The following is a 16,128-nucleotide window of genomic DNA, read 5'->3' as shown; positions in this document are numbered from 1 at the left end:
GGCTGCCCATGAGGCCTAACACACCCAGCCTTATCACACAAAAGCCTGGGGCTGGGCATGGTGGCTCATGCCTGTAATTCCAGCACTTTGGGAGTCTGAGGTGGGCAGATCACTTGATGTCAGGAGTTGGAGACCAGCCTGGCCAACATGGTGAAACCCCGTCTCTACCTAAAATACACCATGGGCATGGTGGCAGGCACCTGTAGTACCAGTTACTCGGGCGGCTGAGGCAGGAGAATCACTTGAACCCAGGAGGCGGAGTTGCAGTGAACTGAGACCTCACCACTGCACTCCAGCTTGGGCAGCAGAGCGAGATCCTGTCTCACAAAAAACAGAAAACTTAGGATGAGGACTATGGTAGTTACCAGCCAGGGATCGTGGATGAAAACCAATATATGTTATAACATCACACTGGTACTATTTGAATCACTAGAAATGTAAAAGTGGAGAAGAAAAATAAGGTCTCTGTCCTCAGCGAATTACATTCTTGGCAGTGAGGGAGACTGACCAACGGGTAAATAAGTAAATAAAAAATATTTATTAGAACTGGGACATGGAGGCTGGGTGCAGTGGCTCACGCCTACAATCCCAGCACTTTGGGAGGCCAAGGTGGATGGATCACTTGAGGCCAGGAATTCGAGATCAGCCTGGTCAATATGGCAAAACCCTGTCTCTACAAAAAATACAAAACTTAGCCAGGCGTGGTGCCACATGCCTGTAGTCCCAGCTACTCAAGAGGCTGAGGCAAGAGGATCTCTTGAGCCTGGGGAGGTCGAGTATAGTAAGCCGTTATTGCACTAGTGCACTCTAGCCTAGAAGAAAGAGTCAGACCCTGTTTCAAGGGGCGGGGAGGGGGAAAGGCAAAGAAATAGGACATGAAGGCTGGGCATGGTGGCTCACATCCGTAAGAAGTTTTAGACCAGCCTGGGCTACGTGGTAAGACCCCGCCTCTATCCCTGCACCCCCAAAGAAATATAAGAAATAGGACATAGAGAAATGGCATTGGGTCCACGACGGAGGTGAGGGTAGGGTAGGTTGGAGTAGATAGTATTTCAGATAGGCTAGGGAAGGTCTCTGACAGCTTAGACCTAAATGATGAGAAAGAAACCACCTCCTGGACAGCAAGGGCCACGGCATTCCTCACATTGGAACAGCGCTTGCAAAGGCTCTCCCAACAAAGGGGAAGTGGAAAGATAGCAGTTTGAAACACTCACTTATTTTTTGTTTTTATTTTTTTAAAAGAGAAGGTCTCTGTTGCCCATGCTGGAGTTCAGTGGTGCCGTCATAGCTCGCTGCAGCCTCAAATTCCCATTCTCAACCAGTTGTCCTACTTCAGCCTTCCTAAGTGCTGGGAATAGAGGCGTCCACAGCACTCATTTATTATCTCAAAGTTCTGTAGATTAGAGGTTCAAGCAGGCTCCACTGGGTATTCTGCTGAGGACCTCAGGAGGTCAGAATTAAGTATCGGTCATCCTGGGTTTTTATTTGGAGGTGATAGGGAGAGTCTCCTTCCACACACACTCATGTTGGCAGAATTCATTTTCATGTGGTGAAGGTGTGAGGTCCTCATTTCTTTGCTGGCTGTCAGCCAGAAGTCATTCTCAGCTTCTAGAAGCCACTCAAATTTCTTGGCTTTTAGTCTTCTCCAGCTTCAAAACCATCAATCGTGCTTTGACTCTCCCTAACTGCACATTCTGTCTCTTCTCTTTTTTAAAAAGACAGCTTTATTGAGGTATAGTTCACATACCATACAATTCTCCCTTTTCAAGTGCACAATTACAACCATTACCACAGCCAACTTTAGAGTATTTTCATCATCTCACAAAGAAACCCATGCCCTTTCTCTATCCCCTTTATTTCCATCCTGTTCCCTCTCAGTGCTAAGTGACCACCAGTCTATTTTCTGTCTCTCTAGATTTCCCTGGTGTGGATGTTCAGATGAATGGAATCATCTCTCACTTAGCATGTTTTCAGGGTTCACCATGTTGTAGCATGTATCAGTACTTCATTCCTTTTTATGACCAAATAATACTCCATTTTATGGATATACCACATTTTGTTTATTAATTCATCAGTTAATGTACATTTGGGTTGTTTCTGCTCTTGGATTATTATGGATGATGCTGATACAAACATGTACAAGTTTTTCTGTGGACATACGATTTTATTTCTCTTAGTCTAGGAGTGAAATTGCTGGTTTCTATGGTAATATTGTTTAATCATTTGAGAAACTGCAGGGCTTCTCCACAATGGCCGTACCATTTCACATTCCTACAAACAATGTATGAGGGTTCGTTCCAGTTTCCCCGCATCGTTGGCAACACCTGTGATTTCTGACTTTTTGGTTCTAGTCATCCTACTGGACGTGAAGTGGCATCTCATTGTGGTTTCGTTTTGCGTTTCGTTGATGACAGATGATGTGGGACATCTTTTCACATACTCACGACTGTTTGACTATCTTTCTGGAGAAATGTCCATTCAGATCTTTTACCCGTTGAAAAAATTGTTACTTACTTTTTATTATTGAGTTATAAGAATTTTTTATATATTCTGGATGGAAGTTCCTCATTACATAAATGACTTGCACATGTTTTCTCTTATTCTGTGGGTTCTATTTTCATTTGATAAGGTCCTCTGAAGCACAAACATTAAAATTTTGTTGGAGTACAATTTATCTGTCTTTTTTGTTGCTCCTGCTTTTGGTGCCATATCTAAACATCCTTTGTCAAATCCAATATCATGAAAATTTTACCTCTGTATTTTCTTCTGAGAGCTTTAGTTTTAGCTTTTACATTTAAGTCTTTGATTGATTCTGAGTTAATTTTTGTATGTGGTATCTAGCATCATTCTTTTGCATGTGGCTATCCAATTTTCCCAGCAGTATTTGGTGAAAAGACTCTTTTTTTTCTTTTTTTTTTTTTGGGACAGAGTCTTGCTCTGTCGCCCAGGCTGGAGTGCAGTGGCGCGATCTCTGCTCACTGCAAGCTGCACCTCCTGGGTTCACGCCATTCTCCTGTCTCAGCCTCCCAAGTAGCTGGGATTACAGGTGCCTACCACCACGCCCGGCTAATTTTTTTTGTATTTTTGGTAGAGACAGGGTTTCACTGTGTTTGCCAGGATGGTCTCGATCTCCTGAACTGGTGATCCGCCCGCCTCAGTCTCCCAAAGTGGTGGGATTACAGGCATGAGCCACCGCGCTTGGCCGAAAAGACTCTTTTTTTCACCATTGAATACTCTTGGTACTTCTGTGGAAAATCAGTCGACAGAAGAATTGTGAGTTTATTTATGGAATCTTCATTTATTCTGTTGATTTCTATGACTGTTCTTGTGCCAGTACCACGCTGTAGTAATTCCCATGACTTTGTAGTAAGGTTTGAAATCAGGAAATGTAAGTTTTCTTACATTCTGTTTCAAGATTGTTTTGGCCGTTCTGGGTCCTTGTTCTCTTCTGCGTTTTAGGGTTCATGTGCTTCATTGGGCCCATCTAGATATCTAGGATAATCTCCTTGTTTTAATGATTAGTCAACTTAATTATATCTGCAAAGTCTTTTTGCAGTGTAAGGTGACATAATCACAGGTGTAGCACCAGAGAGTGAAGGTCATGGGTGCACAGGTCCTGTGAGGCTTAGTTTGGTAAAAAGGTGGTGAATGATAGGAACAGTGAGGTTGGAGAGAGAGAGAGGAAAGGGAGTTTCAGAAATATTACATAGTTTGCCTACAGTCACTTTTCTAGTATGTGGCAAAGCTGGGGTTCGAGTGCAGATATGACAAATCTCTGTGATTTCATCATGGTCCACACCAAATCAGTCTTCTTTTTTTTTTTTTTTTGAGACGGAGTCTTGCTCTGTTGCCCAGGCTGGAGTGCAGTGGCGCGATCTCGGCTCACTGCAAGCTCTGCCTTCCCAGTTCATGCCATTCTCCCGCCTCAGCCTCCCAAGTGGCTTGGACTACAGGTGCCCACCACCATGCCCGGCTAATTTTTTGTATTTTTAGTAGAGACAGAGTTTCACTGTGTTAGCCAGGATGGTCTCGATCTCCTGACCTCATGATCCACCCGTCCCGGCCTCCCAAAGTGCTGGGATTACAGGTGTGAGCCACCGCGCCCGGCCATCAAATCAGTCTTCTTAGACTCAGAGCTATTGTTATTGTTTCTGTCTAATACATATAGAGCTTTTAATGTATGCCAAGTAATGCACAGAGCACTCATGCCAAGTAATGCACAGAACACTCCTTTATGTTTTTCTAGCTCTTAAAGAGCATCTGTAGAAGTCTTTTGGCATAGATAATAGGCTCCACTGGAACCAGCTTAAAAAAAGAAAAAAGCAGTTAGGGGACCAGTGTATATGTCTCAGAATCTGAGAGTGGGCATACAGCGAAACCTTAGCCAGGGATTGGATCTGGGAGATTGAAATCACTCAGGACCTACGGGCCTTCTACTTTTCTCTGCTTCTTGGGGTATGTCTGTTTCACTCTGTAGACTGTCCTGATACTCAGACCACTTGATGGAAGATGATCATGTTACACAGTTCCATCATTCAAGAGAACAGCCCTGACTTAGTCTCATGTCCAAAACTCCAAGCAAAAGACTTTAACACAGTTGGAGAGAATCAGCTGTGACCCTGAATTGGGGGACCGTTCACCTTATACAAATGTAGCTGCCGCCAGCTTATCTTTGTGGATTGAGAGGACAGTTTCCTGATACACAGGAGGTATTTGCACATGTGCTAGGCAGACTCTCCAAATTATGTTTATTTTAGTAACATCGACTAGTACTATCATACTTACAGTACAAAATTTTAAAAAGTTAATTGATCTATGTGAAAAAATAAGTATTTCCTTTTGCCCATTTCTCTTGGAAGGGAAGGGACAGCAGGATGATAATGGCAAGATTAGTTCAAACTTTCAAAATAATTTGAAACCCAGGACTTGGCATACTAAGTGTAGGCTTACTGGAGCCCAGGAGTTCAAGACCACCTGGGTAACGTGGCAAAACACTGCCTCTACAAAAAAAATACAACAGTTAGCCAGGCATGGTGGCTGAGTGGTGGGAGTATTGCTTGAGCTCAGGAAGTCAAGGCTGCAGTGAGCTGTGATCCATCACTGTACTCCAGCCTGACAGACCCTGTCTTCTAAAAAAAAAAAAAAAAGGGGGGGTGCGAAGCTTAGTGATGACTCTGCCACTTACTACCTTTTTGATGGAGTAAGTCAGGATTTCTTTTTTTTTTTTTTTTTTTTTTTTTGAGACAGTTTCGCTCTTGTTGCCGGGGCTGGAGTGCAATTGCACCATCTCGGCTCACTGCAACGTCTGCTTCCCGAGTTCAAGCAATTCTCCTGCCTCAGCTTCCGGAGTAGCTGGAATTACAGGCATGCACCACCATGCCTGGATAATTTTTTTTGTATTTTCAGTAGAGATGGGGTTTCTCCATGTTGGTCAGGCCGATCTCAAACTCCCAACCTCAGGTGATCCGACCGCCTCAGCCTCTCAAAGTGCTGGGATTACAGGCATGAGCCACCGCGCCCGGCCGGGATTTCTTAATGTTATTTGATTTCCCTCTCCCTGCCAAGTCTCATTAAGTAACTCTTACAGATCTTACCTCTAAGGTAGATTTTCATCTGTTGTCTTTCCATTCCCACTGTGTTACATATTTATTTATTTATTTATTTATTTTATGAGACAGGGTTTCCCTCTGTTGCCTAGTCCAAGCAATTCTTGTGCCTCAGCCTCCCAAGTAGCTGGGATTATAGGTCAGCGCCACCACACCTAGCTACCCACTGTGTTACCTCTAGTCCTCTAATTGTAGTTGTCTCTTGGTCAGTTTCCGTGTCTCCTGTTCTGTACTTCTCCCTAATTCAACCTAGAAATTGCCTCTCAAGTTTTGTTTTGTTTTGTTTTCTGTTATTTTGAGATGGCATCTTGCTCTGTTGCCCAGGCTGGAGTGCAGTGGTGTGATCTTGGCTCACTGCAACCTTCACCTCCTGGTTCAAGTGATTCTCGTGTCTCAGCCTCCTGAGTAGCTGGGATTACAGGTGTCTGCTGCCACTCCTGGCAAATTTTTGTATGTTTAATAGAGACAGGGTTTGCCATGTTGGCCAGGCTGGTCTCGAACTCCTAACCTCAGGTGATCCACCCGCCTCCGCCTCCCAAAGTGCTGGGATTACAGGCGTGAGTGATCATGTCTGGCCAATTTTTTTTTTTTTTTTTTTTGAGATGGAGTCTGGCTCTGTTTCCCATTCTGCAGTGCAGTGGTGCAATCTCGGTTCACTGTAAGCTCCACCTCCCGGGTTCACGCCATTCTCCTGCCTCAGCCTCCCGAGTAGCTGGGACTACAGGCGCCCGTCACCACGCCCAGCTAATTTTTTTGTATTTTTAGTAGAGATGGGGTTTCACCGTGTTAACCAGTCTCGATCTCCTGACCTCGTGATCCGCCCGCCTCGGCCTCCCAAAGTGCTGGGATTACAGACGTGAGCCACTGTGCCTGGCCAGAATTTTAAAATTTTAATAGATTTATGTAAACACCTTCACAATCAGAATACAGAGGTGTCATCACCCAAAAAACTTTCTTGTGCTAATCCTTTATAGTCACATGCTTTCCTACCCCTAGGTCCTAAATGGAGTCATACAGTGTGTAAACTTTTAAGATGGCTGCTATGGTCTGAATCTTTGTGTATCCCCCGAATTCATATGTTGAAATTCTAAACCGCAAGGTGATGCTACTAGGAGGTGGAGCTTTTGGGAGGTGAGTAGTTCATGAAAGTGGAGCCCCCATCACTGAGGCTTATAAGTGCCCTAATAGGAGACCTCAGAGAGCCTAGCCCGTCTTCCCCTCCCACCTTGTAAGGACACAGGGAGAAGGTACCTTCAGTGAACCACAAGACACCAACATCTGTTGACTTCTTGATCTTGAACTTGCCAGCTTCCTGAACTGTGAGAAATAAATTTCTGTTTTTTGTGACCTAACCAGTTTATGGTATTTTGTTCCTGCAGCCAGAAGGAACTAAGATGCTGGCTTCTATCAGCATGAAGCCTTTGAGATTCATCAAAGTTGTTGGGTGTACTGATACCTGTTGTTGTTTTCCTGAGTAGCATTCTGTTGTATGGATGTACCATAGTTTGTTTATTCATTCTCCCATTGAAGGATATTTTAGTGGTCATTTTTTGTCATCACAGATAATGCTACTATAACTGTTTGTGTATAGAATTTTGTAAATAGCAGTTTTTATTTCTCTAGAGGAAACACCCAGGAGAGGGATTGCATGGTTGGATGGTCATTGTATGTATACATTCTTGAGAAACTTATATAAAAGTGTTTTCTTTAGTGTCTGTACTATTTTGTATTCCACTAGGAATGTATGAGGGTTGTAGTTGTTCTGCTTCCCTGCCGTCACTTGCTATTGTCAGTATTTATTTTTTTTCTGAGGTGGAGTCTCACTCTGTCACCCAGGCTGGAGTGCAGTGGTATGATATTGGCTTTCTGCAACTTTCACCTCCCGGGCTCAAGTGATCTTCCCGCCTCAGCCTACTGAGTAGCTGGGACCACAGCCATGCACCACCATCCCTGCTTAATTTTTTTTGTATTTGTTTGATAGAGACTGGATTTTGCCATGTTGCCCAGGCTGTGTCAGTATTTTTTGTTTTAGCCATTCTAATGGTTTGAGTGATATCTCATGGTGGTTTTAATTTGCATTTCTCTAATGACTGAACAATGTTGAAGAAGTATTCATATGCTTATTTGCCACCACTTCAAAAACTGAATTTTTTTTTATAGTAGTCATCCTAATGGGTACGAAGAGATATTTCATTGTGGTTTTGATTTGCATATCCCTGATTAGTGATGTTGAGCACTTTTTCACATGTTTATTGGCTGTTGGTATGTCTTTGGAGAATTGTCTATTGAAGTCCTTTTCCCATTCGTTAACCAGATTATGTTGGTTTTTTTTGTTATTGAGTGGTAAGAGTTCCTTTATATTCTGGATATTAACCCCTTATTAGATATGTGGTTTGCAGATATGTTCTCCCTTTCTGTGTGTTGTTCCTTTTTACTCTGTCATTTGGTTCCTGTGTTGTGCAGACATTTTCAAGTTTGATGGAATTAATGTATTTGTCTGATTTTGCTTTTGTTGCCTGTGCTTTTGGTGTCATATCCTAGAAGTCCTTGCAAAATCCAGTGTCGGGAAGCTTTTCCCCTAAGTTTTCTTCTAGGAATTTTCTAGTTTCAAGCCCATATATTTAGGTCTTTGATCGAATGTTAGCTCTTTCTTAATGGGTTATTTGTATTTTGGGCAGGGAATAAGTCTTTCTTTAATGTAACTGTGGCAGGAATATGCTATATATAACTTTTTTCTTCTTCTTCCTTTCTCCCCTCTTTCCCTCCCTCCTTCATTCCCTTCTTCCCTCCTACGACTTGAAGATAATGGAATCACTCACTTTTTGATCATAATTGGTAAGATTTTAGTTAGTAGAATGATGATTCATTTTCCACAGCACTTTGTTGTTTGTTCATTGGTTAGCAGGAAGAAGATGAGCCTGAAGTCTGAACGTGGAGGAATTCATGTGGATCCTGTGCAAGAAAGGATGTGGTTACTGCGGCAACCCAGCCTGGCAGGGTTTCTGCTCCAAGTACTGGAGGGAAGAGTAGCACAAAGCCAGGCCAAAGGAGATGCAGGAGGACTGGGAGCTGGCGGAGCGGTAAAAGGACTTGACTAGGAGCGGTTGAACAGTGACGTGACTGGATACGTAGTTCTGTCACCGTCCAAATACATTTTTCTCTTCTGCATTGAGCTATCAGCACGTCAGTTTAATATTAAGGAAAAGGATGTTTTCCCCTCTTCTTCTCAGTCAGCCTTTAATGAACAGCTTTCAGTGGTTTCTTCATTTTGTGTATGTCTTAACTTCTGATTATTTTCTTTGGGTTGTATTAGTCTTAGTTCTCAAATTTAGACAGTAAGCTCCTTGGAGTGGAAGAATGGAGATAGGCATTTCTGTTTCTTACTGCTTTTAATTGTGACCCTGCTAAATCACTTGAAAAGTTTGTAAAAGCAGTGACTGCTGGACCTTACCCTCAGAGTCTCTGATTTTAGTAGCTTGGGAGTAAGACTAGAGAATTTGCATTTCTTTTTTTTTTTTTTTTTTTGAGACGGAGTCTTGCTCTGCCGCCCAGGCTGGAGTGCAGTGGCCGGGTCTCAGCTCACTGCAAGCTCCGCCTCCTGGGTTTACGCCATTCTCCTGCCTCAGCCTCCCAAGCAGCTGGGACTACAGGCGCCCGCCATGTCGCCCGGCTAGTTTTTGTATTTTTTTTTTAGTAGAGACGGGGTTTCACCATGTTAGCCAGGATGGTCTCGATCTCCTGACCTCGTGATCCGCCCGTCTCGGCCTCCCAAAGTGCTGGGATTACAGGCTTGAGCCACCGCGCCCGGCTGAGAATTTGCATTTCTTTTTTTTTTTTTTTTTTTTGAGGCGGAGTCTCGCTCTGTCTCCCGGACTGGAGTGCAGTGGCCAGATCTCAGCTCACTGCAAGCTCCGCCTCCCGGGTTTACGCCATTCTCCTGCCTCAGCCTCCCGAGTAGCTGGGACTACAGGCGCCCGCCACCTCGCCCAGCTAGTTTTTGTATTTTTAGTAGAGACGGGGTTTCACCGTGTTAGCCAGGATGATCTCGATCTCCTGACCTCGTGATCCACCCGTCTCGGCCTCCCAAAGTGCTGGGATTACAGGCTTGAGCCACCGCGCCCGGCCGAGAATTTGCATTTCTAACAAGTTGCCTGGTGATGCTGCTCCTGCTGTCTGGGGAATCACAATTGGAGAACCACTGTCTTATAGATAGTGCTTGAGTTTTTTTTTTTGTTTGTTTGTTTTGAGACAGGGTCTTGCTCTGTCATCCCTGCTGGAGTGCAGTGGTGCAGTTTTGACTCACTGCAACCTCCGCTTCCTGGGCTCAAGTGATCCTTCTACTTCAGCCTCCCAAGTAGCTAGGACTACAGGAGCACGACACCATGCCCAGCTAATTTTTGTATTTTATGTAGAGACAGGGTTTCACCATGTTGCCCAGGCTGGTCTCAAATTCCTGAGCTCAAGTGATCCGGCCGGGTACGTTGGCCTCCCTGCATGCTGGGATTACAGGCGTGAGCCACCACACCCGGCCTGTGTTTGGTAATTATTACAGATGGTTCATATGCAGCTAATCCAAAGCCAAATTTATTGCTTTTATTTATTATTCTCCCCATTCTGAACATTTTCCTCCTAATCCTTCTCTTGAGTCAATTAATGGCATCACTATTTACCAACCTAATTAAAAATCTTGTTTTCATTCTTGATTTCTGTTTCATCTCCCCTGCTACCTACAACTTGACCAAGTCCATTTCTTCCATCTCAGAAAAGTCTTTTGAATTTTACCTTTTCTACTCCTATTTTCCAGGCACTTATTTTCTTTTACTTAAACCTTTGTAATATACTCTTACTTCTTGTCCCTGTCTCTAGTGTCTCTACCCTTCAGGTTGTTCACACAGCTACCTGCACGATCTTTCTAAAGCACAGATCTGACAACGATAACTTTTTGGATATACAGTCTGTCTTCCCCACCACATGATGAAATCCAGAATAGTGGGCTTAGCAGTCAAGATTCCTTACCCTCTGGTGCCTTCCTGTGTATCCAGTATCACTGTTCATCACACACCCAGTGCTCTGGCTACATTCAACTTATTGTAAAGCAAACCACAGGCTTGCACATTTGTAGTTCCTTCTTCCTGGAATGCCCTTTCACTTAGAATACTATTCGGCCTTATTAGTCAGGTGTGGTGATGTGTGCCTGTAGTCTCAATAACTTGGAAGGCTGAGGGAGGAGAATTGCTTGAACTTGGGAGGCAGAAGTTGTAGTGAGCTGAGATCGTACCATTGCACCCCAGCCTGGGTGATGGAGTAATACTCTGTCTCAATAAAAAACAAACAAAAAAGGATCCTATGTATCCTTTAAGACCCAGCCCAAACATCACTGTGGTAAGGCCTCGTCAGACTCCCCCAGCAGATTGAGTTATTCTTTCCTGTGTTCTCACAGGACTCAGTTTTTACTCTTTGCTGTAGCAGCTGTCCCATTATGTAGCAGTTGTTTACTTACCTTTTTCTCTGTTCCAGCCTTGAGCTTGTTAGGGAAAAGGACTAGACTTGGTTTCTTTCATGTAGCCCTAGAGCAGTTGCTGAATGAGCATGAGAAGATCCCATTTGAAATCTGTAGTGCATGAAGAGCATCCATCCTGTAGCTATGTGAGACCTCAGGCTGATTTGGTATATTTAGTCTCTAGTTCTAAAATCTTTAGATCCTCCTGGATTAATGGAGTAGTAACCTTCAGATAAAGAGAAACCTCGGAGAATATCTAGATCATTCTAATCCTTTCTTGAATTGCAGACTCCAGCGGGAGGAAGAAGAGGCCTTTGCCAGCAGTCAGAGCAGCCAAGGGGCCCAATCCCTCACATTCTCCAAGTTTGAAGAAAAGAAAACCAACGAGAAGACCCGCAAGGTTACCACAGTGAAGAAATTCTTCAGTGCGTCTTCCAGGGTCGGATCAAAGAAGGGTAATGTTCTGATATTCTTTTTTTCTTCTCTGCCTGAGTGAGACACAGAGTAGATCCACAGTGCTCACAGGCTCAGCTTTGTAATTTCTGTCAACTTTTTGAGAACATCAGCTCAGATCTGAGACTGAAATTGGGTTTGAGGGTCAGACAATATATGAAACCAATAGTCTCTTTGGTTGAAAGACATTGTGTTTTAGAGAAATGTGTTTATAGGAGGAATAAAGAGAATTGAAATAGGTAGTTTTGTTTATGAAATTCATCCCCATCCAAATGACTTTATCTCTTTGGATGTTTTATTTTTTGTGTCTTTATTTGTGGATCCTGGTTTGTTCTGTGGTGTAATACCCTCACTGTTCACAGCTTGTTAGAAATGGTGATTTCTAGGCTTGAAAGTCATCTGAGAGAGATTTTCTGCTCGAGAGCTTATTTGAGAGACAACTTGTGTCTTGAGAAAGTGTATTGAGAGAATATAGGAAAAGGCCCACATTGGGCTCCTGGGGGGATGAGAGTGAGCCATAGTAGCTATTTTCCAGTGCATGGATTTGTATGTAGGTGATCATATTCACCCTGATTCTTAAAATGCCATGTAACCATCAAGAGGATTGTCACTTAAGTCACAGTTGTTCTACGATTGAGCAGCCTAGCCAGTTGAAGTGGCCCAACATGAAGCAGGAAAGGATCTCTGTTGTTAGGCCTCAGTCTCTGAAAATGTATGTTGTTACTCAGAGTTATGCAGTCAATGTGAAATAATGAAGGAGACTGGGAACCACCACTGATGCTGTCAGAAGACCTGTTCTCTGGGAGCCCCCTCACTTGCTCCGCAGTTCCTACCCTGGGGTAATTGTAATGAGGTCTTCTCCCCTGGAGGCAACAGAATGAATAATAAGACAGTGTTACCCCTTAAGATCCTTGCCGGTCTTCTAGGTTTTGTGACGTTTGCTGTTTCCTTTTGTTGTATTATAAGGAAATAAAAGGAAATATTGCATAGAACCAAAAATACACTTCTCTGTAAGACATGGATTGGATACCAGGTGCAGTGGCTCACACCTATATAATCTCAGCACTTTGGGAGGCCACTTGAGAGGCCATGACGGATGGATCACCTGAGCTTGGGAGTTTGAGACCAGCCCGGGCAACATGGTGAAACGCTGTCTCTAGAAAAATACAAAAATGAGTCGTTTCTTGGTTGGCTGCCAGTTGTAGCAATTTTGTCTCTACTATAAAGGGGAAAAAAATTAGTACCTGCCAGAGATTAAATAAGAATGTAAATAAGCTCATGATTTACTTATTAGGAGGTGGGATAGCCAGGTAGTTAGTAAGGTGACTTTGGAGTCACTCCTGGTTTGAGTCCTAGCTTTGTCATTTACCAGCTTTGTGACCCTGGGAGGACTAACGACTCCAGGTCTTGTCCACAGTGAGGGACAGTAATACCTACCAGAGGCATGTGATGAGGATTCAATGAGTTAATGCACGTAAAGAGCTTAGCACAGTGCCTGACACACACAGTAGATCTCCAGTAAGGGTTAGCTTTTTTAAAATGCAAGTTATTTTTCTGATAGAACAATCTTGCAGGGAGCGCAAGACCATTGAAACCGTCTCCACTAAAAATACAAAAAAAAAAAAAAAAAAAAAAATTAGCCAGGTGTGGTGGCGAGCACCTGTAGTCCTAGCTACTCGGGAGGGTGAGGCAGGAGAATGGCACGAACCTGGGAGGTGGAGCTTGCAGTGAGCCAGGATCGCATCACTGTACTCCAAAGCGAGACTCTGTCTCAAAAAAAAAAAAAAAATCCTTCATTCCTATTTAGCTTAAAGTCTGTTCCTGATGGTATGTAGTGAAATAGTAAGTATTTATCACAGATAAAATAGTAAGAAAATTATAAAATTATCAGCTCTAATAGCCTCATTTTGCAGGTGACAGTATGAAAGTCCATAAAGGTTAACTAATTTACCCAAGGTTGCACAATGAGTTTGTGCATGAGATCTCGGGTCTCCTAACTCCTGGGTCTATATTTTTCCATTATATTCCTTTATCCAATGTGTATACTTCAGAAACTCAGGTTATTTAATATATATAATCAATAGTAAATATATATAATTAAGTTTCTGTTACTTAAGTGCGTAATTGTCATTTATATTTGCTGACTCTCCTTGGTGGTTTTAAAAACCTGTGTCTCAAAAGTCTCTGTACAGTGTGCATTATACTATGGAAAGGAGATTTACAATTTAATGCAGAGGCTGTACTTTAAAAAGAAACAATTCTGGAACTGGGTGCCGTGGCTTGTACCTACCTATAATCCTAGCTACTTGGAAGACTAAGGTAGGAGGATTACATGAGCACAGGAGTTAGTGGCTGTAGTGAGCTGTGATTGTGCCACTGTATTCCAGCCTGGGCAGCAGAGTGAGACACCATCTCTAAAAAAATTAATTAATTTAAAAAAGAAACAATCCAGGTGACTTTTATTTTAAAAATATGTATGCAGAATGGTTTTTACCTTTGTTCTTGTCTGTCCCCGCCCCCCGTCTTTTTGATGGTAGTTTTGTACTTTCAATTTTTTGTTCTTTAGTTGCTTTTTGTCTGTAGAAAGCTTTTGGGGATAAAGACCTTAAAGTATTTAAAAATCCATGTTAGAAAAGAAGATTCCATTGTATCTTTGTTTCACAGATCACTTAATATAACTTAGCCAGGTAAATTTTACATTTCACACTTTAGCCAGGTAAATTTTACATTTCACACTGATTACTTCTTTGGCCATTGTGTGTGGATAAGGTTAGCCTAAGTGCAGTTTTAATGTATTGGGTCTAGACTAGAAACAGATTTTTTGTGTTCCGTATTCTTTGTCTTCTTTAGTCTGTGATGCCCTTGCTCTTGGTATTTTACTTGTTTCTGTTAGCAGCATAAAGGAAAGCTTTTATGCCATACATAGGAGCTTGGTAGCAGGCAAAATACAAACAACCTTCTAAGGAATTTGAAGAATATTTTCACATTCTTGTAGAGTTGGATACGCCTTCAGAGAAAGTACATGGAATATCTTGACTGTAAAGACTCAGTTAAAGTGTTTTAGTCTCCACAGTCAGGGTGAGTGAGCTGTATAGAGGAAGTCATAGTGGTTGTCCAAGCTGAGAGACTTGCTTATACATTCCAAAGTGCCCTTTTCTTTCAGAACTCCTGTAATCTTGTCATCCCAAGTATCATCTTAGGTACCTCTTTCACGAACAGATCTGAAGACAGTGGTCCTACAAAGCATATCTTTTCTTTTTTAGAGTTAAAATACCAATACCATCCAGACCTTAGATTCCAAATACTATTATTCATTAAAGTGAACGAGGGCTTCTTGGAGAAATGACTGATTCTGGGGCTGGGGCAGGGAAAAAAGGGCCCCTTCAATATTTTGGGGACATATCAGAAGATCCAGAAGCCAGCCTGGAGGGATTTCGACTGGTCAAGTGTGGGATAAATGTGAGTGTCAAAATAAATAAGGAGAATAAGGCCGGGCACGGCGGCTCATGCCTGTAATCCCTAGCACTTTGGGAGGCCGAGGCGGGCAGATCACCTAAGGTCGGGAGTTCAAGACCAGCCTGGTCAACATGGCGCAACCCCGTCTCTACTAAAAATACCAAATTAGTCAGGTGTGGAGGTGCGCGCCTGTAATCCCAGCTACTTGGGAGGCGGAGTTGGGAGAATTGCTTGAACCTGGGAGAGGCGGAGGTTGCACGAAGCGAGGCTCCCTCTTAAAAACAAAATAAAGTGAAGAAATCAATAAATAAGGACAATAGAGTGTAACTGATTAAACAAAATCATAATCCATGTGTTAATTTAACTAGTAAAATAGAGAAATACGGCTGGTGCAGGGGCTCACGCCTGTAATCCCAGTGCTTTGGGAGGCCGAGGCAGGCAGATCACCTTAGGTTGGGAGTTCGAGACCAACCTGACCAACATGGAGAAACCCCGTCTCTACTAAAAAAATACAAAATTAGCTGGGCATGGTGGTGCATGCCTGTAATCCCAGCTACTTGGGATGCTGAGGCAGGAGACTCACTTGAACCTAGGAGGCAGAGGTTGCGGTGAGCTGAGATCATGCCATTGCACTCCAGCCTGGGCAACAAGAGCGAGACTTCATGTCAAAAAAAAAAGTTGTAGTCATGTTAGTAGTAAAAATTGATTCAAGTAAAGTTTATCTGGGTGCTGAATCTGGGATGACGGGAGGGAGTTTCCCAGGGAACAAGTTATGAACATGATCTCAAATTAACTGCCTATGAATTATTTATTTATTTATTTATTTTTCTTTTTTTCCTTTTTTTGTGGAGACAGGAGATGGGTCTCGCTGTGTTGCCTAGGCTGGTCTTGAACTCCTGACCTCAAGTGATCCCACCACTGCAGCCTCCAAGTGCTGGAAGTACAGGCATGAGTTACTATGCCCAACCAGATTATTTATTAATTATAAATGGAGAAATGGTAGCTATAAAATGGTGATGTAGGAGGCAAGGATAGATGTCATGTGCTTCCAGACACGACACTTTGAGAACACAACATCATTTATGAAATATCTAAGCCGAAAATTTTTAACAA

The 16,128-nt window shown here is 42.9% G+C and overlaps 1 protein-coding gene across 12 annotated transcripts in view; it reads left to right on the top strand.

Annotated features, from left to right (window-relative positions):
• The window catches only part of RABGEF1 (RAB guanine nucleotide exchange factor 1), a 1,203,668-nt gene that overhangs the window by 155,847 nt on the left and 1,031,693 nt on the right, over positions 1-16,128 (top strand). For 7 of the 12 annotated variants that reach the window (XR_004433010.1, XR_004433009.1, XM_033193393.1 and 4 more), the window contains one exon: positions 11,395-11,561. Coding sequence is in view for 8 of the 12 variants with exons in the window: in XM_033193386.1 (XP_033049277.1) it covers positions 11,395-11,561 (167 nt within the window). In the remaining 4 variants the exon portion in view is untranslated. Of the gene's footprint in view, positions 1-8,508; positions 8,687-8,719; positions 8,879-9,858; positions 9,996-11,394; positions 11,562-16,128 lie in introns of those variants that run through there. The other 5 variants (XM_033193392.1, XM_033193390.1, XM_033193395.1 and 2 more) reach the window with 4 other exon arrangements.

This window comes from Trachypithecus francoisi, unplaced genomic scaffold (genome assembly GCF_009764315.1).
Source record: "Trachypithecus francoisi isolate TF-2019V2 unplaced genomic scaffold, Tfra_2.0 Lachesis_group4, whole genome shotgun sequence".
Lineage (NCBI taxonomy): Eukaryota > Metazoa > Chordata > Mammalia > Primates > Cercopithecidae > Trachypithecus > Trachypithecus francoisi.
Note: the sequence above shows the minus strand (reverse complement) of the source record. Positions and strands in the feature narration are given on the sequence as shown.